The sequence below is a fragment of the Oncorhynchus mykiss genome, chromosome 29 (assembly GCF_057628025.1).
Source record: "Oncorhynchus mykiss isolate SJ-2025 chromosome 29, ASM5762802v1, whole genome shotgun sequence".
NCBI classification, from domain to species: domain Eukaryota; kingdom Metazoa; phylum Chordata; class Actinopteri; order Salmoniformes; family Salmonidae; genus Oncorhynchus; species Oncorhynchus mykiss.
Window position 1 is genome coordinate 20,446,334 of NC_143050.1, and position 27,956 is coordinate 20,474,289.

The 27,956-nt window shown below is 44.2% G+C and overlaps 1 protein-coding gene and 1 long non-coding RNA gene across 2 annotated transcripts; one reads left to right on the plus strand and one right to left on the minus strand.

Annotated features, from left to right (window-relative positions):
- Positions 1–83: 83 nt before the first annotated feature.
- On the minus strand, positions 84–27,956 carry LOC149970385 (uncharacterized). Its single transcript, XR_016493266.1, has 3 exons — positions 27,901–27,956; positions 21,959–22,107; positions 84–380 (listed from the first exon to the last, which is right to left on the minus strand). It is a non-coding gene; the product is annotated as an uncharacterized LOC149970385 (long non-coding RNA).
- ugt5g2 (UDP glucuronosyltransferase 5 family, polypeptide G2) lies at positions 16,292–18,500 on the plus strand. The gene has a single exon (XM_036967829.2). It carries the CDS (start codon positions 16,298–16,300, stop codon positions 18,041–18,043), a length of 1,746 nt encoding a protein of 581 aa, XP_036823724.2. The 5' UTR covers positions 16,292–16,297; the 3' UTR covers positions 18,044–18,500.

The window sequence follows — 27,956 nt, forward strand, 5'->3', positions numbered from 1 at the left end:
ACTGTCATGGTACTGTATTTGAATCTACCATACTGTCATGGTACTGTATTTGAATCTACCATACTGTCATGGTACTGTATTTTAATCTAAACTCTATGCATTCCATGCATTTCTTATATTCATCATTTTTAGTTTGTTGCTATTATAAAAATGGATTCTATTTGTGTAGATGATTTCCATTTCCGTTTCCCATGACAATGCTCTTGCTTGTGTGGAGATGAGAAATGTCTGAGCTTGTGCAGAGAGCTCCTGCCCACCTTTGTCTGGCTCCTCCTCCCGTTGTTGCTCCTTTTCACACCGCCCCCTTTTTGCCACCAGATTGCTTTCTCTATCCCGGAAAAAATCCCTCAGCATTCAGGTTTTGCAGGTTTTGTGTGTCTCTATGAAAGTGGGATTGACAGCACTTTAACTACATTGCAAATATTAAACAAACAGACAATCATAGTATCAGTGGAAAATATACAATTTCCAGTTTTTGCATCAAAACCAATTTTATAAGGTTTTAAATATGTGTACATTGTTGGTAGAATATATAGATTAAGTTCAAAGCATGATTAATATAATTTTTTAAATATTGTTTTTTTATTTTTTATTTGACCCCCTTTTTTCAACCCAATTTCGAAGTATACAAATGCTTTTTTGGTAGTTACTATCTTGTCTTATTGCTACAACAGAGCCTGCGCTTGAACCCAGGGTCGTGGAAACCCAGGGTCGTTTGTGGCACAGATAGCACTGCGATGCAGTGCCTTAGACCACTGCGCCACCCGGGAGGCCCCTGATTAATACAATTTAGCAATACATTTCTTGGTAGTCCAAAATATATTGCTGGTATATCAGGACTCAGGATGAGATCCAGATGCAGACAGTTCGAATCACAGATGTTTATTACAAAACAGGGGACAGGCAAATGACAACTCAAGGGCAGAGAGAGGTCAGTAATCCAGGGCACTGTCATTAAGGTACAGAACGGCAGGCAGGCTCAGGGTCAGGGCAGGCAGAATAGTCCGAAAACCAAGGCAGCGTTAAACAGGTACAGAATGGCAGGCAGGCTGAGGGTCAGGGCAGGCAGAATGGTCAAAACCGTGAGGACAAGAAAACAGCAACTATAGAAACATGAAAATGGGACAAACACGCTGGTAGGATTTGAAGGGACAAGACAGACTGGCAACAGACAAACTACAGAGGAGATAATGGGGACAAACTGACAAACTACAGAGGAGATAATGGGGACAAATGGGAGACACCTGGTGGTGGGGGGGTAGAAACAAGCACAAGACAGGTGAAACAGATCAGGGTGTGCCATTTTAGGATTGTTAATTAACAGCTGGCCTGGTACCTTGTTTGCTGCATCCAGCCATTCGGGATGTACTGTTTCAGTTTCAAAGACAAAATATTTTTAACTAAAACGGACGACTGTAACTAAGGATGGGTATGCCAATACATAGCAAGGGCAATGATCACAAGTTAGTCATAACGTGGATAACAGTATAGCACACGTGTCAAACACAAGGCCCGCGGGCCGAATAGGACCCACAAGCGAATATAAATGAGTCAATAGTTTAGTCATCTACTATATGAAATTACAGCCTGATGCGCTTGCATCGATGAATTGAACTTCAATTGCACTGCTTTCGTGTGTCCCATTTACAGCGCAGTGTTTGACTGCAAATGTGGAGGGAGTCAAAAAGAGATCACAGAATTACATCTTCAAACTAAGGGAAAACATGGTATCCATGACAGAGAGGAAGAAGCATTCATACATATACATGGGTAAGAGAATCTAGCTAGCTATATTTTCAGATATTGTATGTTTCTAATTTGGCCAGAAATATGTTTTTATTGCAAGTTAAAGCGTACTGTTAGCTAGCTAGCTAACGTTAGCTGACTTACTGGCTCGTTAGCTAACGTTACGTGTATGATCTGTGAGGTAATATTATTCGTATCTCAGAGTTTTTTGCATTGCTAATTATAGCCTAATGTTAGCTAGCTAGCTAACATTGAACCTAGTTGGTGGTTAGCTTTAGTTACCGGTAGACTCATGCAGGGTAGTAACATTACAAGTTGGGATTATGGTTCATTATTTAGCTAGTTAGCTACAGTGCCTTGCGAAAGTATTCGGCCCCCTTGAACTTTGCGACCTTTTGCCACATTTCAGGCTTCAAACATAAAGATATAAAACTGTATTTTTTTGTGAAGAATCAACAACAAGTGGGACACAATCATGAAGTGGAACGACATTTATTGGATATTTCAAACTTTTTTAACAAATCAAAAACTGAAAAATTGGGCATTTGCCAGCTGTAGGTTCGGCAGCAGCTAGAAGGCCAGCGACGCCGAATGCCTGAGCTGGACAGAAGGGAGAGCCAAAGCAAAGGCTGGTGTGACGGGACGACAATAGAATGTTCATGATGTCACTTAGACAACTGTATACAGACATGTTGATAGACGTAGTATAAATGACCCTTTACTCTTAAAATCTTTGGATGTTTAGTACACAATGGTACTCACTGTTTAGCACATGGTGTCACATGTGAATCCCTGTAGAGATGGGTGAGGCTGGTTTACGAGGGTGTGAACAATGTTGAATGGGTGAAGACAAACAAGAGCTCTCCCATAGGTGTACCAAAACATTCAAGGGCCGTTTTCTCAAAAGTGGGGTTAGAAGTTGATCAACTTTCAAAGTAGAATTAATTTCCCATTGGTCCTCAAGTGTAGTGTATACTATAAAATTTTCTCTATTTTTATCCAATGTAAAAAACACAATTTCAAATTTTGCTGCACAAGACCTAATTGAGCCAGTCTGTCACATATTTACAGAAATCCATTCATGTATTTTGTGGCTTTTGGCAAATGCGTTCTGATGATCTAAATTCATGCTGTTGATACTGCCTGTAAACACACAGTCCAGTTTAGACTGAACGATGGCAGGCAGTTGTGAAAAATGTTTTTTGCATATAGGCCTATTTTAGCTCTGATTGGCTATGACGCACTTGTCTGCGTAGACTCCAATCCTGGACAAGACAGAGATTTTATTTACTGCAGTGTCTATTAATTGCCTAAATGCACGGCTTCTTTCCCACTCTATATTGCTATAGAATTTTCACTAATGCCTTACTATACGTCATTCCCAAACATTCTATGAAAATTACCATATGTAAGTGCTGCTTGTCAGAAAATGTTTTTAAAAAATGTGTCATATTCTTCCTGGGGGTGTATATGAACTGATTTTAATAAGAGTTAATGTTGCAAAAATGCTGTCAGTTTCACTTTAAGTAGCCTGCATACCTGCAGACATTCCAGACATATTTATTGTGCTTCATGATTAAGTCCAAGTCCCCTTCTGTCAATCACTCTCAGAATTCGAAAAGGGTGGACAGGTAATGTGGTCTCCCGAGTGACGCAGCGGTTTAAAGCACTGTGGTCTAAGGCACTGCATATCAGTGCTAGAGGTGTCACTACAGACCCTGGTTCGATCCCAGGCTGTATCACAACTGGCCGTGATAGGGAGTCCTATAGGGCGGCGCACAATTGGCCCAGCCTCGTTCGGGTTAGGGGAGGGTTTGGTCGGGGTAGGCCGTCATTGTAAAATACAGAAATAATACAAAGAGATCAGGTTTGGAGCTACAGCAAAAGTATTCACCCCCTTGGCATTTTTACTATTTTGTTGCCTTACAACCTGGAATTAAAATAGTTTTTTTTTGTATAATTTTATTTACACAACATGCATACCACTTTGAAGATGCAAAATATTTTTTGTTGTGAAACAAACAAGACAAAAAACAGAGAACTTGAGCGTGCATAACTATTCAACCCCCCCCCCCCCCCCCCCAAAGTCAATACTTTGTAGAGCAACTTTTTGCAGCAATTACAGCTACACGTCTCTTGGGGTATGTCTCTATAAGCTTGGCACATCTAGCCACTAGGATTTTTGCCCATTCTTCAAGGCTAAACTGCTCCAGCTACTTCAAGTTGGATGGGATCCGCTGGTGTACAGCAATCTTTAAGTCATTCCTCAGATTCTCAATTGGATTGAGGTCTGGGCTTTGAATAGGCCATTCCAAGACATTTAAATGTTTCCCCTTAAACCACTCGAGTATTGCTTTACCAGTATGCTTAGGATCATTGACCTGCTGGAAGGTGAACCTCCAGGCAAGTCTCAATTCTCTGGAAGACTAAAACAGGTTTCCCTCAAGAGTTTCCCTGTATTTAGCACCATCCATCATTCCTTCAATCCTGACCAGTTTCCCAGTCCCTGCTGATGAAAAACATCCCCACAGCATGATGCTGCCACCACCATGCTTCACTGTGGGGATGGTGTTCTCGGGGTGATGGGAGGTGTTGGGTTTGTGCCAGACATAGAGTTTTCCTTGACGGCCAAAAAGCTCAGTTTTACTCTCATCTGACCATTCTTCCATATGTTTGGGGAGTCTCCCACATGCCTTTTGGCAAACACCAAATGTGTTTGCTTATTGTTTTCTTTAAGCAACGTTTTTTTTCTGTCCACTCTTCTGTAAAGCCCAGCTCTGTGGAGTGTACGGCTCAAAGTTGTCCTATGGATAGATACTCCAATCTCCGCTGTGGAGCTTTGTAGCTCCTTCTGGGTTATCTTTGGTCTCTTTGTTGCCTCTCTGATTAATGCCCTCCTTGCCTGGTCCGTGAGTTTTGGTGAGCGGCACTCTCTTGGCAAGTTTGTTGTGGTGCCATATTCTTTCCACTTTTTAATAATGGATTTAACTGTGCTCAGTGGGATGTTCAAAGTTTTGGATATTTTTTTATAACCCAACCCTGATACACCTCTCCACAACGTTGTCCCTGACCTGTTTGGAGCGCTCCTTGGTATTCATGGTGCCGTTTCCTTGGTGGTGCCCCTTGCTTAGCGGTGCCCCTTGCTTAGTGGTGTTGCAGACTCTGGGGCCTTTCAGAAGAGGTGTATATATACGCTGAGATCATGTGACAGATCATGTGACACTTAGATTGCACACAGGTGGACTTTATTTAACTAATTATGTGACTTCTGAAGGTAATTGGTTGCACCAGATCTTATTTAGGGGCTTCATAGCAAATGAGGTGAATACATATGCACGCACCACTTTTCTGTTTAAAAAAAAAAAAATTAAACAAGGTATTGTTACGGTGCGTGAATGAGGACCCAAAAGCGAATCAACTTAAACAGAGCTTCTTTAATTACCAAACATAGGTAGGCTCAGATGGACCGGCAGATTCCGACAGGACAGGACAAGGTTACAGCAAACATGACGACAGTCTGGTTCAGGCATGAATGACACAAACAAACAAGAATCCGACAAGGACAGGAGCAGAAACAGAGAGAGATATAGGGACCTAATCAGAGGGAAAAAAGGGAACAGGTGGGGAACGGGGTGAATGGGTAGTTAGAGGAGACAAGGGACAGCTGGGGGAAAGCGGGGGAGAAAAGGTAACCTAACACGACCAGCAGAGGGAGACAGGGTGAAGGGAAAGGACAGAGACAAGACAACATGACAGTACATGACAGTACCCCCCCACTCACCGAGCGCCTCCTGGCGCACTCGAGGAGGAAACCTGGCGGCAACGGAGGAAATCATCAATCAGCGCACGGTCCAGCACGTCCCGAGAGGGAACCCAACTCCTCTCCTCAGGACCGTACCCCTCCCAGTCAACTAGGTACTGATGACCACGGCCCCGAGGACGCATGTCCAAGATTTTACGGACCCTGTAGATAGGTGCGCCCTCGACAAGGATGGGGGGGGGGGGGGAAGACGAGCGGGGGCGCGAAGAACGGGCTTAACACAGGAGACATGGAAGACCGGGTGGACGCGACGAAGATATCGCGGAAGAAGAAGTCGCACTGCGACAGGATTAATGACCTGAGAGATACGGAATGGACCAATGAACCGCGGGGTCAACTTGCGAGAAGCCGTCTTAAGGGGAAGGTTCTGAGTGGAGAGCCAAACTCTCTGACCGCGACAATATCTAGGGCTCTTAGTTCTACGCTTATTAGCAGCTCTCACAGTCTGCGCCCTATAACGGCAAAGTGCAGACCTGACCCTCTTCCAGGTGCGCTCGCAACGTTGGACAAAAGCCTGAGCGGAGGGGACGCTGGACTCGGCGAACTGAGATGAGAACAACGGAGGCTGGTACCCGAGGCTACTCTGAAAAGGAGATAGCCCGGTCGCAGACGAAGGAAGCGAGTTGTGGGCGTATTCTGCCCAGGGGAGCTGTTCTGACCAAGACGCAGGGTTGCGAAAAGAAAGACTGCGTAAGATGCGACCAATAGTCTGATTGGCCCGTTCTGCTTGACCGTTAGACTGGGGGTGAAAGCCGGAAGAGAGACTGACGGAAGCCCCAATCAAACGGCAAAACTCCCTCCAAAATTGAGACGTGAATTGCGGACCTCTGTCCGAAACGACGTCTGACGGAAGGCCATGAATTCTGAAAACATTCTCGATGATGATTTGTGCCGTCTCTTTAGCAGAAGGAAGCTTAGCAAGGGGAATGAAATGAGCCGCCTTAGAGAACCTATCGACAACCGTAAGAATAACAGTCTTCCCCGCTGACGAAGGCAGTCCGGTGACAAAATCTAAGGCGATGTGAGACCACGGTCGAGAGGGAATAGGAAGCGGCCTGAGACGGCCGGCAGGAGGAGAGTTACCGGACTTAGTCTGCGCGCAGACCGAACAAGCAGCCACGAAACGACGCGTGTCATGCTCCCGGGTGGGCCACCAGAAACGCTGGCGAATGGAAGCAAGCGTACCCCGAACGCCAGGGTGGCCGGCTAACTTGGCAGAGTGAGCCCACTGAAGAACGGCCAGACGAGTAGGAACGGGAACGAAAAGAAGGTTCCTAGGACAAGCGCGCGGCGACGGAGTTTGAGTGAGTGCTTGCTTTACCTGCCTCTCAATTCCCCAGACAGTCAACCCGACAACACGCCCCTCAGGGAGAATCCCCTCGGGGTCAGTGGAGGCTACTGAAGAACTGAAGAGACGAGACAAAGCATCAGGCTTGGTGTTCTTAGAGCCCGGACGATAAGAAATCACGAACTCGAAACGAGCGAAAAACAGCGCCCAACGCGCCTGACGCGCATTAAGTCGTTTGGCAGAACGGATGTACTCAAGGTTCCTATGGTCAGTCCAAACGACAAAAGGAACGGTCGCCCCCTCCAACCACTGTCGCCATTCGCCTAGGGCTAACCGGATGGCGAGCAGTTCGCGGTTACCCACATCATAGTTACGTTCCGACGGCGACAGGCGATGAGAAAAATACGCGCATGGGTGGACCTTGTCGTCAGAGAGGGAGCGCTGAGAAAGGATGGCTCCCACTCCCACCTCTGACGCGTCAACCTCGACAACGAACTGTCTAGAGACGTCAGGTGTAACAAGGATAGGAGCGGATGTAAAACGATTCTTGAGGAGATCAAAAGCTCCCTGGGCGGAAACGGACCACTTAAAGCACGTCTTGACAGAAGTAAGGGCTGTGAGAGGAGCTGCCACCTGACCGAAATTACGGATGAAACGACGATAGAAGTTCGCGAAGCCGAGAAAGCGCTGCAGCTCGACGCGTGACTTAGGGACGGGCCAATCAATGACAGCTTGGACCTTAGCGGGATCCATCTTAATGCCTTCAGCGGAAATAACAGAACCGAGAAATGTGACGGAGGAGGCATGAAAAGTGCACTTCTCAGCCTTCACAAAAAGACAATTCTCTAAAAGGCGCTGGAGGACACGTCGAACGTGCTGAACATGAATCTGGAGTGACGGTGAAAAAATCAGGATATCGTCAAGGTAAACGAAAACAAAGATGTTCAGCATGTCTCTCAGGACATCATTGACTAATGCCTGAAAGACAGCTGGAGCGTTAGCGAGGCCGAAAGGAAGAACCCGGTATTCAAAGTGCCCTAACGGAGTGTTAAACGCCGTCTTCCACTCGTCCCCCTCCCTGATGCGCACGAGATGGTAAGCGTTACGAAGGTCCAACTTAGTGAAAAACCTGGCTCCCTGCAGGATCTCGAAGGCTGAAGACATAAGAGGAAGCGGATAACGATTCTTCACTGTTATGTCATTCAGCCCTCGATAATCTATGCAGGGGCGCAGAGACCCGTCCTTCTTCTTGACAAAAAAAAACCCCGCTCCGGCGGGAGAGGAGGAGGGGACTATGGTACCGGCGTCAAGAGCTACAGACAAATAATCTTCGAGAGCCTTACGTTCGGGAGCCGACAGAGAGTATAGTCTACCCCGGGGGGGGGTGGTTCCCGGAAGGAGATCAATACTACAATCATACGACCGGTGTGGAGGAAGAGAGGTGGCCCTGGACCGACTGAACACCGTGCGCAGATCGTGATATTCCTCCGGCACCCCTGTCAAATCACCAGGCTCCTCCTGTGAAGAAGAGACAGAGGAAACAGGAGGGATAGCAGACATTAAACATTTCACATGACAAGAGACGTTCCAGGAGAGGATAGAATTACTAGACCAATTAATGGAAGGATTATGACAAACTAGCCAGGGATGGCCCAAAACAACAGGTGTAAAAGGTGAACGGAAAATTAAAAAAGAAATGGTTTCACTATGATTACCAGAAACAGTGAGGGTTAAAGGTAGCGTCTCACGCTGAATCCTGGGGAGAGGACTACCATCCAGGGCGAACAAGGCCGTGGGCTCCTTTAACTGTCTGAGAGGAATGTCATGTTCCCGAGCCCAGGTCTCGTCCATAAAACAGCCCTCCGCCCCAGAGTCTATTAAGGCACTGCAGGAAGCTGACGAACCGGTCCAGCGTAGATGGACCGACAAGGTAGTGCAGGATCTTGAAGGAGAGACAGGAGTAGTAGCGCTCACCAGTAGCCCTCCGCTTACTGACGAGCTCTGGCCTTTTACTGGACATGAAGTGACAAAATGACCAGCGGAACCGCAATAGAGACAGAGGCGGTTGGTGATTCTCCGTTCCCTCTCCTCAGTCGAGATGCGGATACCTCCCAGCTGCATGGGCTCAGCACCCGAGCCGGCAGAGGAAGATGGTAGTGATGCGGAGAGGGAGGCGACGGAGAGCGCGAGCTCCTTTCCACGAGCTCGGTGACGAAGATCAACCCGTCGCTCAATGCGAATAGCGAGTTCAATCAAGGAATCCACGCTGGAAGGAACCTCCCGGGAGAGAATCTCATCCTTTACCTCTGCGCGGAAACCCTCCAGAAGACGAGCGAGCAAGGCCGGCTCGTTCCAGCCACTGGAGACAGCAAGAGAGCGAAACTCAATAGAGTAGTCTGTTATGGATCGATTGCCTTGACATAGGGAAGACAGGGCCCTGGAAGCCTCCTCCCCAAAAACAGATCGATCAAAAACCCGTATCATCTCCTCCTTAAAGTCTTGATACTGGTTAGTACACTCAGCCCTTGCCTCCCAGATTGCCGTGCCCCACTCACGAGCCCGTCCAATAAGGAGAGATATGACGTAGGCGACACGAGCAGTGCTCCTGGAGTAAGTGTTGGGCTGGAGAGAAAACACAATATCACACTGGGTGAGGAACGAGCGGCATTCAGTGGGCTCCCCAGAGTAACACGGCGGGTTATTGATTCTGGGCTCCGGAGATTCGAAAGCCCTGGAAGTGGCCGGTGGATCGAGGCGGAGATGGTGAACCTGTTCTGTGAGGTTGGAGACTTGGGTGGCCAGGGTCTCAACGGCATGTCGAGCAGCAGACAATTCCTGCTTGTGTCTGCCTAGCATCGCTCCCTGGATCTCGACGGCTGAGTGGAGAGGATCCGAAGTCGCTGGGTCCATTCTTGGTCGGATTCTTCTGTTACGGTGCGTGAATGAGGACCCAAAAGCGAATCAACTTAAACAGAGCTTCTTTAATTACCAAACATAGGTAGGCTCAGAGGGACCGGCAGATTCCGACAGGACAGGACAAGGTTACAGCAAACATGACGACAGTCTGGTTCAGGCATGAATGACACAAACAAACAAGAATCCGACAAGGACAGGAGCAGAAACAGAGAGAGATATAGGGACCTAATCAGAGGGAAAAAAGGGAACAGGTGGGGAACGGGGTGAATGGGTAGTTAGAGGAGACAAGGGACAGCTGGGGGAAAGCGGGGGAGAAAAGGTAACCTAACACGACCAGCAGAGGGAGACAGGGTGAAGGGAAAGGACAGAGACAAGACAACATGACAGTACATGACAGGTATTTCTTTTCATTTCACTTCACCAATTTGGACTATTTTGTGTACGTCCATTACATGAAATCCAAATAAAAATAGGAAAAATAGGAAAAGCCCCAAGGGGGTGAATACTTTTGCAAGGCACCGTATATAGCCAATATTTCTTCATGAAAATATTATTTCTCAATAATACAAGTACTATAAATAGAGAATAGATAATTGTGTGACATGGGTAAAATGGTTGTAGTTATTTTACAGAACATTTGATAATATCTTTACAGGGTTAAAGGTGGAATGTTAATGAGGAAACAACAGTAGGCCACAATTGTGTTACGCTGTACTTTCCTTGCAGCATTTTGTGAGTTTAATGGCTAGATTCAATCAGTTCTGCCCAAATCTGCGATCACCAACAACTGCATAGCAGTGTCATAGTTTTATTTGGAGTTTTCAAATCAGGAAGCTGCCATAATACAAACACAGTAATACAGTTCAAACACTGGAATGTGTGTTATAATCTACTCCTTAATTAGACTGATATGAGTCCTTATTTCTTTTTTGTGAAAATGACAACAAGAGAAGCCGCTCACCGATTTGACAGCTCAAACACAGCCACACCTCCAACATTGCCTAAACAAAAACAATGAAACTTCTATTCAGTTGTCAGTTATCACGAAGTTAGCGCTGGAACTGAATGCAGGCATAGGTCTGTAATAAATCAGAGGGGGCCCAACTAAAAAAGATTTAGTAACTCAACGTGGTCGCAGAGCATTTCGTATTATTCTGTATGTAAACCTGAGACACTAAATGTTGTATGATATGTTACGTTTCATATCGCTTGTGCTAATTTGTAATTTGTGTATGTCCATCATACATTTCATGTGATATGTTAATAATTACAATGAATAGGCAGGGTAGCCTAGTGGTTAGAGCATTGGACTAGTTGGACTAATAACTGAAAGGTTGCAAGTTCAAATCCCCGAGCTGACAAGGTACAAAATCTGTCGTTCTGCCCCTGAACAGGCAGTTAACCCACTGTTCCTAGGCCATCATTGAAAATAAGAATTTGTTCTTAACTGACTTGCCTAGTAAAATAAATATGATATATTAAGAAATGCAATTTGTAAAATATGACACGAATTGCAATTCGTACAATATTTTAAGAATCTGCAAAATGTACAATATGCTACGAATTTCCAAAACCTATATGTTACGAATACCAATGTATTGCGGCTAACATGTGGCAAACACTACCGTTAGCTAGCTCTAGGTTTTAGGGTTATTTATGGTTAGGGTTAAGATTAAGGTTAGCTTAAATGGTTCAGGTTAGGGTTAGTGTTAAGGGAAGGATTGGCTAACATGCTAAGCAGTTGCAAAGTAGCTAAAAAGTTGCTAATAAGGTGAAATGCTGAAGTTGTCCGAAATGAGGGTTGCTAGACATTAATGTTATATCCAATCAAATGTATTTATATAGCCCTTCGTTCATCAGCTGATATCTCAAAGTGCTGTATAGAAACCCAGCCTAAAACCCCAAACAGCAAGCAATGCAGGTGTAGAAGCACGGTGGCTAGGAAAAACTCCCTAGAAAGGCCAAAACCTAGGAAGAAACCTAGAGAAGAACCAGGCTATGAGGGGTGGCCAGTCCTCTTCTGGCTGTGCCGGGTGGAGATTATAACAGAACATGGCCAAGATGTTCAAATGTTCATAAATGACCAGCATGGTCAAATAATAATAATCACAGTAGTTGTCGAGGGTGCAGCAAGTCAGCACCTCAGTAGTAAATGTCAGTTGGCTTTTCATAGCCGGTCATTAAGAGTATCTCTACCACTCCTGCTGTCTCTAGAGAGTTGAAAAAAGCAGGTCTGGGACAGGTAGCACGTCCGGTGAAAAGGTCAGGATTCCATAGCCGCAGACAGAACAGTTGAAATTGGAGCAGCAGCACGGCCAGGGGGGCTGGGGACAGCAAGGAGTCATCATGCCAGGTAGTCCTGAGGCATGGTCCCTGTGCTCAAGTCCTCCGAGAAATAGAGAATTAGAGAGAGCATACTGAAATTCACACAGGACACCGGATAAGACAGGAGAAGTACTCCAGATATAACAAACTGACCCGAGCCCCCCGACACATAAACTACTGCAGCATAAATACTGGAGGCTGAGACAGGAGGGGTCAGGAGACACTGTGGCCCCATCCAATGATACCCCCGGACAGGGCCAAACAGGAAGGATATAACCCCACCCACTTTGCCAAAGCATAGCATAGCACACCACTAGAGGGATATCTTCAACCACCAACTTACCATCCTGAGACAAGGCCGAGTATAGCCCACAAAGATCTCCACCACGGCACAACCCAAGGAGAGATGAGTCTTCAGTAAAGACTAAAAGGTTGAGACCAAGTCTGCGTCTCTCACATGGGTAGGCAGACCATTCCATAAAATGGAGCTCTATAGGAGAAAGCCCTGCCTCCAGCTGTTTGCTTAGAAATTCTAGGAGGCCTGCTTCTTGTGACCGTAGCGTACGTGTAGGTATGTACGGCAGGACCAAATCAGAGAGATAGGTAGGAGCAAGCCCATGTAATGCTTTGTAGGTTAGCAGTAAAACCTTGAAATCATCCCTTGCCTTGGCAAGAAGCCAGTGTAGGGAGGCTAGCACTGGAGTAATATGATCAAATTTTTTGGTTCTAGTCAGGACTCTAGCAGCTGTATTTATCACTAACTGAAGTTTATTTAGTGCTTTATCTGGGTAGCCGGAAAGTAGAGCATTGCAGTAGTCTAACCTAGAAGTAACAAAAGCATGGATTAATTTTTCTACATAACTTTTGCACAGAAAGTTTCTGATTTTTGCAATGTTACGTAGATGGAAAAAAGCTGTCATTGAAATGGTCTTGATATGTTCACCCATCCACTGTGAACATCAACACTCCTTTCGTTTTTGCCTTAATCAGCTTCTTGATTTGCCACACCTGTCAGGTGGATGGATTATCTTGGGATAGGAGAAATGCTCAGTAACAGGGATGTAAATACATTTGTGTAAAACATTTGAGAGAAATAAGCTTTTTGTGCGTATGGACAACTTCTGGGATATTTTATCTCAGCTCATGAAACATGGAACTTTACATCTTGCCTTTAAATTTTTGTTCAGTATAAGATAGAATGTTACTTAAAGTGACTATGCATAGATAATAACAGAGAGTAGCAGCAGCACAGAAGAGGGGGGGGGGGGCAATACAAATAGTCTGGATAGACATTTGTTTAGCTGTTCAGGAGTCTTATAGCTTGGGGGGTAGAAGCTGTTTAGAAGCCTCTCGGACCTAGACTTGGCGCTCCGGTATCGCTTGCCGTGCGGTAGCAGAGAGAATAGTCTATGACTAGGGCGGCTGGAGTCTTTGACAATTTTTAGGGCCTTCCTCTGATATTTTTAGGGCCTTCCGCCTGGTGTAGAGGTCCTGGATGGCAGGAAGCTTGGCCCTGGTGATGTAGTGAGCCATATGCACTACCCTCTGTAGTGCCTTGAGGTCGGAGGCCGAGCAGTTGCCATGCCAGGCAGTGATGCAAACCGTCAGGATGTTCTCAATCGTGCAGCTGTAAAACATTTTGAGGATCTGAGGACCCATGCCAAATATATTCAGTCTCCTGAGGGGGAATAGGTTTTGTCGTGCCCTCTTCATGACTGTCTTGGTGTGCTTGGACCATGTTAGTTTGTTGTTGATGTGGACACCAAGCAACTCGAAGCTCTCAACCTGCTCCACTACAGCCCCGTCGATGAGAATGAGGGCGTACTCGGTCCTCTTTTTCCTGTAATCCACAATCATCTCCTTTGTCTTGATTACGTTGAGGGAAAGGTTGTTGTCCTTGCATCACACGGTCAGGTCTCTGACCTCCTCCCTATAGGCTGTCTCAACGTTGTCGGTGATCAGGCCTACCACTGTTGTGTCCTCTGCAAACTTAATGATGGTGTTGGAGTCGTGCCTGGCTGTGCAGTCATGAGTAAACAGGGAGTACAGGAGGGGACGGAGCCCGCACCCCTGAGGGGCCCCCGTGCTGAGGATCAGCATGGCAGATGTGTTACTACCTACCCTCATTACCTGGGGGCGGCCCATCATGAAGTCCAGGTTCCAGTTGCAGAGGGAGGTGTTTAGTCCCAGGATCCTTAGCTTAGTGATGAGCTTTGAGGGTACTATGGTGTTGAATGCTGAGCTGTAGTCAATGAATAGCATTCTCATATACAAGTGTTCCTTTTGTCCAGGTGGGAAAGGGCAGTGTGGAGTGCAATAGAGATTGCATCATCTGTGATATGTTTGGGCGGTATGCAAATTGGAGTGGGTCTAGGATTTATGGGATAATGGTGTTGATGTGAGCCATTACCAGCCTTTCAAAGCACTTCATGGCTACGGGCGTGAGTGCTATGGGTCTGTAGTCATTTAGGCAGTCCCCCAACCAACAGGGCTACGTCAAAACCGACCCACGGTCCCCCAACCAACAGAGCTACGTCAAAACCGACCCACGGTCCCCCAACCAACCAACAGGGCTATGTCATGAACAGCCCACAGTCCTCCAGCATGGTTGAGATGCCCCCTGGGATGATGGGAGGGCCCCCTGAGTTGACCGGAGGGGTCATATGAAGATGGCATCTGAAGAACATGCCATTGCAGGCCATTCACAAATGACAACTTGTGTCAGACACCTGCCTATAACCCTGCTTTCATGATGCCCCCTGACATGTCTAACCATATGGTGAACACCACGGTCTCCACCCAACCATCCAAATGCTGAGCTCTGCTGCTTCATCTAATCACTTTCTGATAGCTGATCTTGCTATAATGTTCACAGTCAATGAAATAATTAGATTGATTAAAATGTGTTTTTATATGGTTAATAGTCTGAGGTCTATTTGATGGTAATGGCCTCTGCTCATTGTCTTGATATGTAATGAAGTCATTTATATTGTGTTTCTCTTCTGTTGAAATGTTACTTCATATATAAAACATCTTGGTATATTAGAGAAGACTGTCTACAGGATCAATTTGCATGAATAAGTTGTCAATGAGAAACACGTTTGCATAAGATCTGTGGCAGGAATTGTTATTAAGCACTATGCAAAACCTTACGTTTGTGAAAGCATTCCTATTTTCATGTAATATGCTGGGGAGAAAGGGCTCACATTCATAGAGGGATCTAGGGTTTCGCCAGTTTATAGGGGCTATTTCCCAATGAGGGATTAGACTGTAGTTCTAAATGGAGAACAATAGCTGTGCAAACTCAAACTCCCTCTCCTCCATGTCCTCTTCCACCAGAGCTGTGGAACACACTAGGATTACTTTCTGACATGTTAGAGCATTTCCTCCCAATCTCCATTATGTGAGTTTCTGCTTATGTGGACACTACATCTTTATCGTTGTAGCTGCAGTTTGGACTGAAGGAGCATTTTGACCAGAGGACCTCGGCTACAAGAGGAGGTATCAGGAGAGAGAGGGAGGTTGCACGACCATAATACCTTGCATCACCCTTCATCAAGGTACGGGAGCACAGATTTTATACTCTGTTTATCAAATATATTATTCAGTGTATTCTCGATGGCTCAGCTCTTTAGCTTGTAGGCCTGCTCAGCCCCCAAAATGACTCTTAATGACACTCTTCTTGCTAATCAACTCATAACCTAATACTGACGGGCACATTGCTATTTATCTTTATGGAGTCCAATAATATACATCTTATATTATCAAGCCTCTACTTTAATCCCTGTCGGATTAATACTGGTTCTCATTTTAAAGATGTCTTGATACGCAGAGTAAAATTAATGTCAGACAATGACATCATTGAGATTCAAAATAAATTGATTTCGTCTCCTCTGAGCTCGTAGTGGTGAATACTTATTAATCACCGGCCTCAATCAGACAGTATCACAAAGAACAGGAATAAAAATTGAATCAATCAAAATTAAAATAAAAAATATAGTAAATTCTAATTTGTGGAAAATATATAATTCCAAGCTTACTGTAATTGTACTGTACATTAATATAGACTCTATGCATTACATTATTTTTTATATACATTTTTGTTTTTGTGTTGCTATTATAAAAATGGATACCATTTTGTATAGATTTTTGACATTTCCGTTTCCCATGACAATGATCTTGTTTCTGTGAAGGTGAGAGAAATGTCTGAGCGTGTGCAGAGATCTCTGGTTCTGCCCACCTTTGCCTGGCTCCTCCTCCCATTGATGCTCCTCCTCCTCACACTGCCCCTTGGTTGCCATGGCAGCAGGATCCTGGTGTTCCCTATAGACGGCAGCCACTGGGTCAACATGGAGGTGCTGGTGAAGGAGCTCCATGGGCGTAGTCACCAGGTGACTGTGATACGACAGGCTGACAGCTGGTTCGTCAGGGAGCGTTCACCACACTACACTGCAGTCACGGTAAATCTGGGGGTTACAACGTTCGACCTGGGCTTTTTTGAGCAGGCGGTGCGTAATGTCCTGGAGGGACGCAGGAAAGGCCTGGTGATGGGCAGCCTGGTCCAGATCAGAGAGCTGGTGTCCATTCTGAGAGCTGCCCACAGCTCCACCCGCACCATGCTCTCCATTATGCTGGAGGACTGGGCCCTGATGACACAGCTTAAGGACTCAAGCTTTGATGTCATGGTCACGGACCCCGGCATGCCTGCTGGTATCATCTTAGCGCATTACCTCAACCTGACCATGGTCTACAATGTGCGCTGGATGAGCTTTGGAGAGGGCCATTTCTCCGTAGCCCCCTCTCCTATCTCGTATGTGCCTGTCCCAGGCTCTGGGCTCACTGACAACATGGGTCTCCTCCAGAGGACACAAAACCTCATACATTACATCATCAACCTCCTCCAAGAGCGCCTGTTGGTGCTACCCATTTACAGTGACCTACTGGATCAGCATTTCCCCCCAGGGACTAACCTGCTATCCTTGCAGCAGTCAGCTGACATTTGGCTGATGAGGGTGGACTTTGTATTTGAGTTCCCACGGCCCACTATGCCTAATGTGGTCTACATAGGGGGGTTCCAGTGCCGACCGGCCAAGCCACTGCCTGGGGAGCTGGAGGCCTTCATGCAGAGCTCTGGGGAGCAGGGGGTAGTGGTGATGTCCCTGGGCACCCTAATCTCTGCTCTGCCTAAGGAGGTGACTGAGGCTGTTGCTGCCGCCTTTGCACAACTGCCACAGAAGGTTGTATGGAGGCTAATGGGAAAAAGACCGTCATCTCTAGGAAACAACACCCTGCTGCTGGACTGGCTTCCCCAGAACGATCTCCTGGGCCACCCAAAGACCCGCGCCTTCGTGGCCCATGGAGGCACCAATGGTGTCTATGAGGCCATCTACCATGGTGTCCCTGTGCTGGGCCTGCCTCTGCTGTTTGACCAGCAGGACAACCTAGTGCGTCTGCAAGCCAAGGGAGCGGCCAAGGTGCTGGATGCAGCCACAGTCACGGAATGGGAGTTCCTGGAGGCGTTGCAGGACATCCTGAAGAACCCTTCTTACCAGCGCAACATGAAGAGACTTTCCAGCCTACACAGAGACCAGCCTCTGCATCCACTGGATCGGGCAGTCTTCTGGGTTGAGTATGTGATCAGGAACAAAGGAGCATCCCACCTCCGTACTGAGGCCTACAGCATGCCCTGGTACTCATACTACAGCCTGGATGTGGTGGCCTTACTACTGACCATCCCACTGGGCTCTGTAGGGGCTCTGATCTCCTTTGTCAGAGTGCTACTCAAACGAAGGTCCAAGAAGACAATGCCCCATTTAGGGAACATGAAGATAGAGAACAGTGCTAAACCAGAATCAAAAAGAGTGGAAAACATACCTCAACTATATAAAAATAAAACAGAGAAAATGTCCCATGCAGATAAGAAGAAAACAGAGAAACCCAGACAGTGAAGAGCAAAGGTAAGTAAACTGGGAGACCTGCTGGTCCAAACAGAATAAGTTGTACTGTATTTCTTACTCACACTTTGGTGTGGATCATATGCAAATGGTAAACAATACTGGTACATAATACAGGTTGTTTAGGAAATTGTTCTATACATTTGTTTTCTGTCACATACATTTGTTTGCTGCCACATATATGTTTGCTGAAAGAAAGCTTACTTCGCTAGTGATGAAATACCTGTCTAAAAGTATGGAGCAGCATGAAACATGCTGAAAATGAAATTGTCTAGTATTATTTTGTCAATATTCTAAAACAAATCTAAAAACTAAATTAAAAAGGTTGATACATTTGATTTTTGAGTGCATGAAATATGAAAAATCATAACTGGATTTAAGTGTTTTAAGTCAATTGGTGATGGATTAACAATTCATCTAATAATTCAAAATAAAGAAAAACACGTCTGAAGTGATTATTTACTACATAAATTCTGTTCAAATGTACTTAATGTCTTTCCCTCTCATTTAGGTGTAACGTTTAATGGCAAAACAAACAGTCATCATCTCAGCATGTCTAGACTGGTATTGTACATTTAAGCCACCACAGCATTCACTTTGGTCTTTTCAGTCTCTCCCCCAGAGACTTAGTCATGAATTTAGAACAGCCATGGAGCTGATGCTTGTTGTCCTGGCAAAACAAACACGAAGGCTTGCACTTCCTTTGACTGACTTTTGATTCTCACTATCTGTGATTGTTTGAGTGCTGAGAACGCTAGCCTTTTCACTGTTGGTCTCCCTGACCTATCTTTTCTCAGTGGTACATTCGGATGAATGGAGAGCATAGAAATAAGTTATCGGATTACAGGCAATCTCTGCTTCCATTGTCACAAAAGTTGCAAAGTCCTGGAAACTAGGGAATCCTTGACTATTGTTCAAGGTTTGTGTAACTTGTATGTTCCAGCGAGAAGCTGCCCAGTAAGGCAGTTTTTGAACTAGCTTCTGATTGTCTTCACAGCCATTTAATATCTGAAGACCTATAACACGAGGTATTGCATCTTGACAGGCTTTAAACGATTCTGAAAAATGTTCTGAGTCCTACAGCCTTAGGTTGAATTTAGCCTTTCGCTAAATGCCCTCTGTATGACAAATGGCTGGCCATATCTATGGTTGAGTTTGTGCCACGCGTCTTTGTAGGCTCAATCATAATTTCTGTAGAAAGTACCATCCAGGGTCTTACGAGCAGGTCCACCCACGTACTTCTTAAGATAATAAAGCTTGTCAGCTGACGAGATGCTTCTTCGATAGATAAGTGACGGAAATTAGGCTTTCCACTCAAGGAATTTAATTGGATCCCCATTGAAAACAAATGTTTTGGCATTGGAAGTCGATTAAGAGCTATGCTATCTTGGAAGGCTTGAGCCAGAGAAGTCACAGCCACATGAGATGATGATGCTGGGGCATTGGAGGGTTGTTGGTTGGTAGTTGGAGTAATGTTTGGAAGCTAGTTTCCCATACTACCTCCTGGTTGAAGGCCTCCAACCTGACCTAAGCTGCCCTTACGTCTCTCTCTCTGCCTGTAGTCGTTCCAATTCACATTTCTGAACTTCAAGATCTTCCTTTGCTGCTCTTTGAAGTGTTGTATCCTTTCCATTTGTTTATTTTCCTTCAAGAACACTTCACACTCATCTTCCTTTGTTGCTGCGTCTCCAAGTTTGGCTGCCATACAGTTGAAGTCGGAAGTTTACATACACCTTAGCCAAATATATTTAAACTCAGTTTTTCACAATTCCTGACATTTAATGCTAGTAAAAATCCCCTGTCTTAGGTCAGTTATGATCACCACTTTATTTTAAGAATGTGAAATATCAGAATAATAGTAAAGACAATGATTTATTTCAGCTAATACTTCTTTCATCACATTCCCAGTGGGTCAGAAGTTTACATACGCTCAAATAGTATTTGCTACATTTTAAATGGTTTAACTTGGGTCAAACATTTTGGGTATCCTTCCATAAGCTTCCCACAATAAATTGGGTGAATTTTGGCCCATTCCTCCTGACAGAGCTGGTGTAACTGAGTCAGGTTTGAAGGCCTCCTTGCTCGCACACGCTTTTTCAGTTCTGCTCACACATTGTCTATGGGATTGAGATCAGGGCTTTGTGATAGCCACTTCAATACCTTGACTTTGTTGTCCTTAAGCCATTTTGCCACAACCTTGGAAGTATGCTTGGGGTCATTGGCCATTTGGAAGACCCATTTGCGACCAAGCTTTAACTTCCTAACTGATGTCTAGAGATGTTGTTTCAATATATCCACATAATTTTCCTTCCTCATGATGCCATCTATTTTGTGAAGTGCACCAGTCCCTCCTGCAGCAAAGCACCCCCACAACATGATGCTCCCACCCCCGTGCTTCATGGTTGGGATGGTGTTCTTCGGCTTGCAAGCCTTCCCCCTTTTCCTCCAAACATGATGATGGACATTATGGCAAAACAGTTCTATTTTTGTTTCATCAGACCAGAGGACATTTCTCCAAATAGTATGATCTTTGTCCCCATGTGCAGTTGCAAACCATAGACTGGCATTTTTATGGCGGTTATGGAACAGTGGCTTCTTCCTTGCTGAGCAACCTTTCAGGTTATGTCGATATAGGACTAGTTTACTGCGAATATAGATACTTTGTACCTGTTTCCTCCAGCATCTTCACAATGTCCTTTGCTGTTGTTCTGGGATTGATTTGCACTTTTCGCACAAAAGTACGTTCATCTCTTGGAGACAGAACACGTCTCCTTCCTGAGCGGTATGACGTCTGTGTGGTCCCATGGTGTTTATACTTGCATACTATTGTTTGTACAGATGAACATGGTACCTTTAGGTGTTTGGAAATTGCTCCCAAGGAAGAACCAGACTTGTGGATGTCTACAATTTTTTGGCTGATTTCTTTTTATTTTCCCATGATGTCAAGCAAAGAGTCACTGAGTTTGAAGGTAGGCCTTGAAATCCATCCACAGGTACACCTCCAATTGACTCAAGTTACGTCAATTAGCGTATCAGAAGCTTCTAAAGCCATGACATAATTTTCTGGAATTTTCCAAGCTGTGATACAGTAAGTTATAAGTAAAATAATCTGTCTGTAAACAATTGTTGGAAAAATGACTTGTGTCATGCACGACGTAGATGTCCTAACTGACTTACCAAAACTATAGTTTGTTAAAACCTCTTTGGGATATGTGGGACGCTAGCGTCCCACCTCGACAACAGCCAGTGAAATTGCTGGGCGCCAAATTCAAACAACAGAAATCTCATAATTCAAATTCCTCAAACATACAAGTATTTTACACCATTTTAAAGAAAAACTTATTGTTAATCCAACCACAGTGTCCGATTTCAAAAGGCTTTACGGCGAAAGCATACATTGCGATTATCTGAGGACAGCGCCTAGTCACAAAAAAACAAACAGCCATTTTCCAGCTAAAGAGAGGAGTCACAAAAGGCAGAAATAGAGATAAAATGAATCACTAACCTTTGATAATCTTCATGAGATGGCACTCATAGGACTTCTTGTTACAGAATACATGTATGTTTGTTCGATAAAGTTCATATTTATATCCAAAAATCTCAGTTTACATTGGTGAGTTATGTTCAGTAATGTTTTGCCTCGAAAACATCCTGCGAATTTGCAGAGAGCCACATCAATTTACAGAAATACTCATCATAAACTTGAAAGATACAAGTGTTATGCATAGAATTAAAGATAAACTTCTCCTTAATGCAACCGCTGTGTCAGATTTCAAAAAAGCTTTACAGCAAAAGCACACCATGAAATAATCTGAGTACAGCGCTCAGCCACAAAAACAAGCCATACAGATACCCGCCATGTTGCAGAGTCAGTAAAAGTCAGAAATAGCATTAGAAATATTCACTTACCTTTGATCTTAATCGGAATGCACTCCCAGGAATCCCAGTTCCACAATAAATGTTTGTTTTGTTCGATAAAGTTCATCTTTATGTCCATGTACCTCCTTTTTGTTAGCGCGTTAGGTTCACCAATCCAAACTCACGACGCGCTGGCAAGTCTAGGCAAAAGTTCAGACGAAAAGTCATATTACAGTTCGTAGAAACATGGCAAACAAAGTATAGAATCAATCTGTAGGATGTTTTTAACATAAATCTTCAATACTGTTTCAACCGGAGAATTCCTTTGTCTGTAGAAATGCATTGGAACGCAGGTCGCTCTCACGTGAGCACGCGTGATCAGCTCATGCCACTCTGGCTCATTCAGCTCCCATTCCCCCCTGCTTCACAGTAGAAGCATCAAACTAGGTTCTAAATACTGTTGATATCTAGTGGAAGCCGTAGGAAGTGCAATATGACCCCATAGACACTGTATATTCGATAGGCAATGACTTGAAAAACTACAAACCTCAGATTTCCCACTTCCTGGTTGGATTTTTTCTCAGTTTTCTGCTTGCCATATGAGTTATGTTATACTCACAGACATCATTCAAACAGTGTTAGAAACTTCAGAGTGTTTACTATCCAAATCTACTAATAATTCGCATATGTTAGCAACTGGGCCTGAGTAGCAGGCAGTTTACTCTGGGCACCTTTTTCATCCAAGCTACTCAATACTGCCCCCCAGTCCCAAAGACGTTAAGGACAACAAAGTCAAGGTATTGGAGTGGCCATCACAAAGCCCTGACCTCAATCCTATTGAAAATGTGTGGGCAAAACAGAAAAAGCATATGTGAGCAAGGAGGCCTACAAACCTGACACAGTTACACCACCTCTGTCAGGAGGAATAGGCCAAAATTCACCTAACTTATTGTGGGAAGCTTGTGGAAGGCTACCCGAAACATTTAACCCTAGCGACGAGCAATCCCATATCCGGGAGCGTAATCATAGCCTCAAGCTCATTACCATAACGCAATGTTTCCTATTCATGAAAATCGCAAATGAAATGAAATAAATATATTGAAACACAAGCTTAGCCTTTTGTTAACAACACTGTCATCTCAGATTTTCCAAATATGCTTTTCAACCAAAGCTACACAAGCATTTATGTAAGAGTATTGATAGCCTAGCATAGCATTAAGCCTAGCATTCAGCAGGCAACATTTTCACAAAAACAAGAAAAGCATTCAAATAATATCATTTACCTTTGAAGAACTTCGGATGTTTTCAATGACGAGACTCTTAGTTAGATAGCAAATGTTCATTTTTTCCAAAAAGATTATTTGTGTAGACGAAATAGCTCCGTTTTGTTCATCACGTTTGGCTAAGAAAAATACCGGAAAATGCAGTCACTTACAACGCCAAACTTTTTTCCAAATTAGCTCCATAATATCGACAGAAACATGGCAAAGGTTGTTTAGAATCAATCCTCAAGGTGTTTTTCACATATCTATTCGATAATCTATAAATGGTGGCAGCTGGCTTCTCATCAGAAGAAAACGGAAAAATACTGCAGCTGGAGATTACGCAATAATTGCAACGAAGGACACCAAGCGACCACCTGGTAAATATAGTCTCTTATGGTCAATCTTCCAATGATATGCCTACAAATATGTCACAATGCTGCAGACACCTTGGGGAAAACGTGGAAAAGGTAAGCTGACTCCTAGCTCCTCCACAGCCATATAAGGAGTTATTGCCATGAGGCGGTTTAAAAAAATGCGGCACTTCCTGATTGGATTTTTATCTGGGTTTCGCCTGTAACATCAGTTCTGTGGCACTCACAGACAATATCTTTGCAGTTTTGGAAACGTCAGAGTGTTTTCCTTCCAAAGCTGTCAATTATATGCATAGTCGAGCATCTTTTCACGACAAAATATCTTGTTTAAAACGGGAACGTTTTTCATCCAAAAATTAAAAGAGCTCCCCCTATATCGAAGAAGTTAAAGGCAATGCTACCAAATACTAATTAAGTGTATGTAAACTTCTGACCCACTGGGAATGTGACGAAGGAAATAAAATATTAAATAAATAATTCTCTCTACTATTATTCTGACATTTCACATTCTTAAAATAAAGTTGTTATCCTAACTGACCTAAGACAGGGAATTTTACCAGGATTTAATGTCAGGAATTGTGAAAAACTGAGTTGAAATGCATTTTGCTAAGGCGTGTGTATGTAAACTTCCGACTTCAACTGTAGGGTATGTTGTAAAAGCCTGAGGTCAAGTCCATCGTACTGAATTAGGTGTTGCCCCCTAAGGCTGCAAAACAGTCAGATTGGTGTGGAAGTGGGTGTGCATCTTTGAGTGTTCTTGCATTTAGCCATCTGAAATCTGTACATATATGAAGCCCACCATCTTTCTTCCACACCATTACTAGAGAAGCATATTCACTGACAGATTTCCTGATTATTTCCTGTTCCTCCATTTCCTTCAATACTTGTCGTAGTTTCTGGTAATGGGCAAGCGGAACACAAAATGTGAGCCGAATACGATGCTCAAAGCCCTTGGCTTCGCCACAATCCAACGCGCTCTTGGAGAACACATCATTGTAGCTGGTAAGTAACTGAACTAACTCCTCTCTTGATGATTGACTGATTGGGGTCATGATTGATTGATTTATAGTGGAATGTCTGACTAATCTCTTATCTCTTACACTCCCCTGCAGAGTTCTGTCTTCACAGTCACACATTTCTCAGACAGTTTTTTCATAGGAGGCAGAGAGCGTAGAAACGTACTGGGAAACAATATTAAACCTCATAATGTATATATATTGTTAATCTGTAGTCTAGGACCCTATAAATGTAAGGAGGGATGGGTTTTATAACCCCTCCCCTTCTATTAATACAACATAAGCATAATCAATTATTATAATACATCAAACATTTGGTACAACCCCTATCATGACCCCAAGGTGAACCCCCTTCAGCACCCACCTGTCGCCCCACATGGGTGTGATGACAGCCCACCATGATGTTTCGTGGCATGGTCTTGGATGAAGTGGGTTCGACCACAATAGTGCTCCCTGGAGACATTGGCACACATTTGGGAAGTCTCCCCCATATTAGATGCTCTTGTTTAGCAAGGAGTGTGACAGCCTGGTTGAGTTTGACTGTCCCTATTTTTTGGGGCGTTTCTTCACTCTGCCAACATGTCAGGCTAGTCATCATGTTCAATAAGTATTCACCTGCACGTGATGGCTGCGACATACATTCTGATATGAGTCTCCAGTACTCGTCAGTACCTTTAATTTGATGCATAAGGTGCTTTATCAAGTTTGTACCGAGAATGAGATCATCATGCTGACCTGGGACAATGAGCATAGCAACTAAACAACTAATCCCATACACGTTAAGGTCAACTTCATATATGCATTGTGGGTGTTCCGTGTTCCTCCCTACACCAACGAGAATGACTGGCTTCTTCTCTAGACTAATATTTTCCGCAAGCATTCTTTGTTCTGCTGCTTCGCTTAAAGTACAGGCCATGGAGCCAGTGTCAAGCCTCCCTTTCAATTGGAACTGGTTATTTACAGTGACTGGGGCAGAAAAAAGTTATTCAAATGGCGTTACTCTTTGTATATTCTGTGCTATGACCCGAACCCCTTCTGGTGCTGCACTACATGCATTCACATATCGTCGTTCTAAATCTTCATCACACTCAAGTGTTTGTTTCTCTTGACCCGCATAACCCCCCTCCAAATGCAGGCCTGCTAGTTTAATGGCTCCGCACCATGGGTTGCGTGTGTGGGCTCCTCACTGTATCTAGGCCCAGATTTCGGACAGTTTTTCTTCCAGTGACCTGACTCAAAGCATGACAAACACAGGCCCTCCCTTCTACAGTGAGCAAGCGTAGGGTGGTTTGTGCCGTTACACACTGTGCAATATTTCCTGTAAGAGTATCCTTGGCTAGGTGGGTGCTGCGGTCTTACTGTTGTCTGAGTGTTCTGTGTTAGCAGATGATCAAGTAAGCTTATGAAGGTTTGCATGCAGTTTCCCTCAGTTTGATTAGAGGGTGTGACAAGTACCTCACTCTGGCTAGGAGACACTGGACAAGTTGTCACTTCATCTTCAAGTACAGACATCTGGACATGTGTGGTCACCTGTCTCACAGCAGCAGGGCGCTTTGACCTGGTTAGCATTTGGGCATACATTTCAGACTGATACTCGTCTAGACGTTCTTGTATCTCAGCTGCCGTCCAACTATCAGCTGTTTTGAACTTTAAAAAGAAAGAGAAGGATCTGGGCAGTGTTTCATAAACATCATCGTTACCTCTTGGCTGGAGTCGTCAATGCTCTGACCCTGCCCCCTCAAACACTTGTCGGCCACATCTACTGCCTTGTTCAGACGGATCCAGCACTCCATGACAATTTCTCCTAGTACTGGCAAGTGTTACAAAAATCGACAAGAGGCATGAATGAATATGTCGACTCACTGAAACGTGATTTCAGTATATCTATTATCACTTTAGGGTTCTTGTGAGGTTTGTTAGGAATTTTATGAATAATGACTAAACAATATCTATATTTTAAGTAGAACTATAACTAATTAAACTCTACTCTGTTTTGTTATATCTGATTTAATAATGTTAATTCATAAGGAAGGGATTGTGTAGCATGAAACAGGGGCTAAATAAACATAAATACCATTCCAGCTAGGTTGGGGAGGAAATGGATTGTGGGTTTTAAGTAAGCAGAAAGGATCGTTAACCTATGGTTGAACTGACTCAACATGGCTCTGGGATGTTTAGATAATGCAGAGAGTGTTTTCCTGGGTTGTCCATTATCTGGAACTGTCTTCTAAATAGTGATGGATGAAGGTGAAGATTCCAGAAGTGAATCTTGATAAGTGTGTGTCTGGAGTGAGCGAGCGAGGGGGTTGGAATAAACTTTTGAGCCTGTTTTGCCCTGGTCGATAGGAGGAAGGACATTTTATAACCTATGACGTCATATTTTGTAAATAAACTGTTGTTCGTGGTTTCATGGCAGCGCACCACAGATGGCACCATGGCACCATGGCACCATGGCACCACAGATGTGGTGGGTTTTGTATGACCAATATACACAGGATGTTGTATACACAGTAGGAATAGGTCCGCGAAGACCTGCGGTAAGGTGCGCTACCAGAAATAAACTAAACTTAATAACAGAGGTCTGTTTGCCCGATTTATTAAGCCGGGATATTAAATGGGTGTTGTTAGGGAGGACGGATGGCTTGTACGAATAATAACTAACAGGATAGTTTAACCTACTCAACACTTGGATAGTGTCCAACAAGGAGGAGAGGGAAGCCCAAAATAGTGAAGTGAGATACGAGATATTAGAGTACTTTAAAAATCCTCCGAAACAACCCGAAATAAGAGTTAACTAGGGATTTACGATTTACGACCCCTGGGTGATGGCTTATAGTTGTAAGGTAAGACCTAATATCCGATCGATAGTCAACGCTTTAGAGATAGTTTCCAGGGAAGAGAAAACTTATAAATCCATACACATAGATTGTAACTAGGTAACGGTAAACAGCACAAACATCGATCATAGAAAAATATACACATAGATTGTGAGAGCGGTAGAAAGTGGGAACACATGCATAGAAGGTAAAAAGCACATAGAGGATTAGACAGAAAAAGGGTTGAGCGGCTGTAAAAGTAAGAGGGAATCTAGACGTAATATATAATTCTGTACAAAGACTAAGGTTTTCCACCAAACTAATTATCAGTGCGTGATTAATGTGATGTAGTAAAGTTTTAGAAATACGTTGCAGGAGTAAACATAATCTACTTTTATTAAAAGGCACAAGATCTGTTTCCTATTCTATAAATGTCGATTTTATTGTTTGACTGCTGATCTATTCATTTGGCATGGGAGAATCACAGCTGGAATAAGGCTTGTACCTTTAACATACTTTACTAACCATTTGTTTTGGGAGCTTTGATGCAGCCATCCTCTTCTCATGGTGCAACCAGGAAG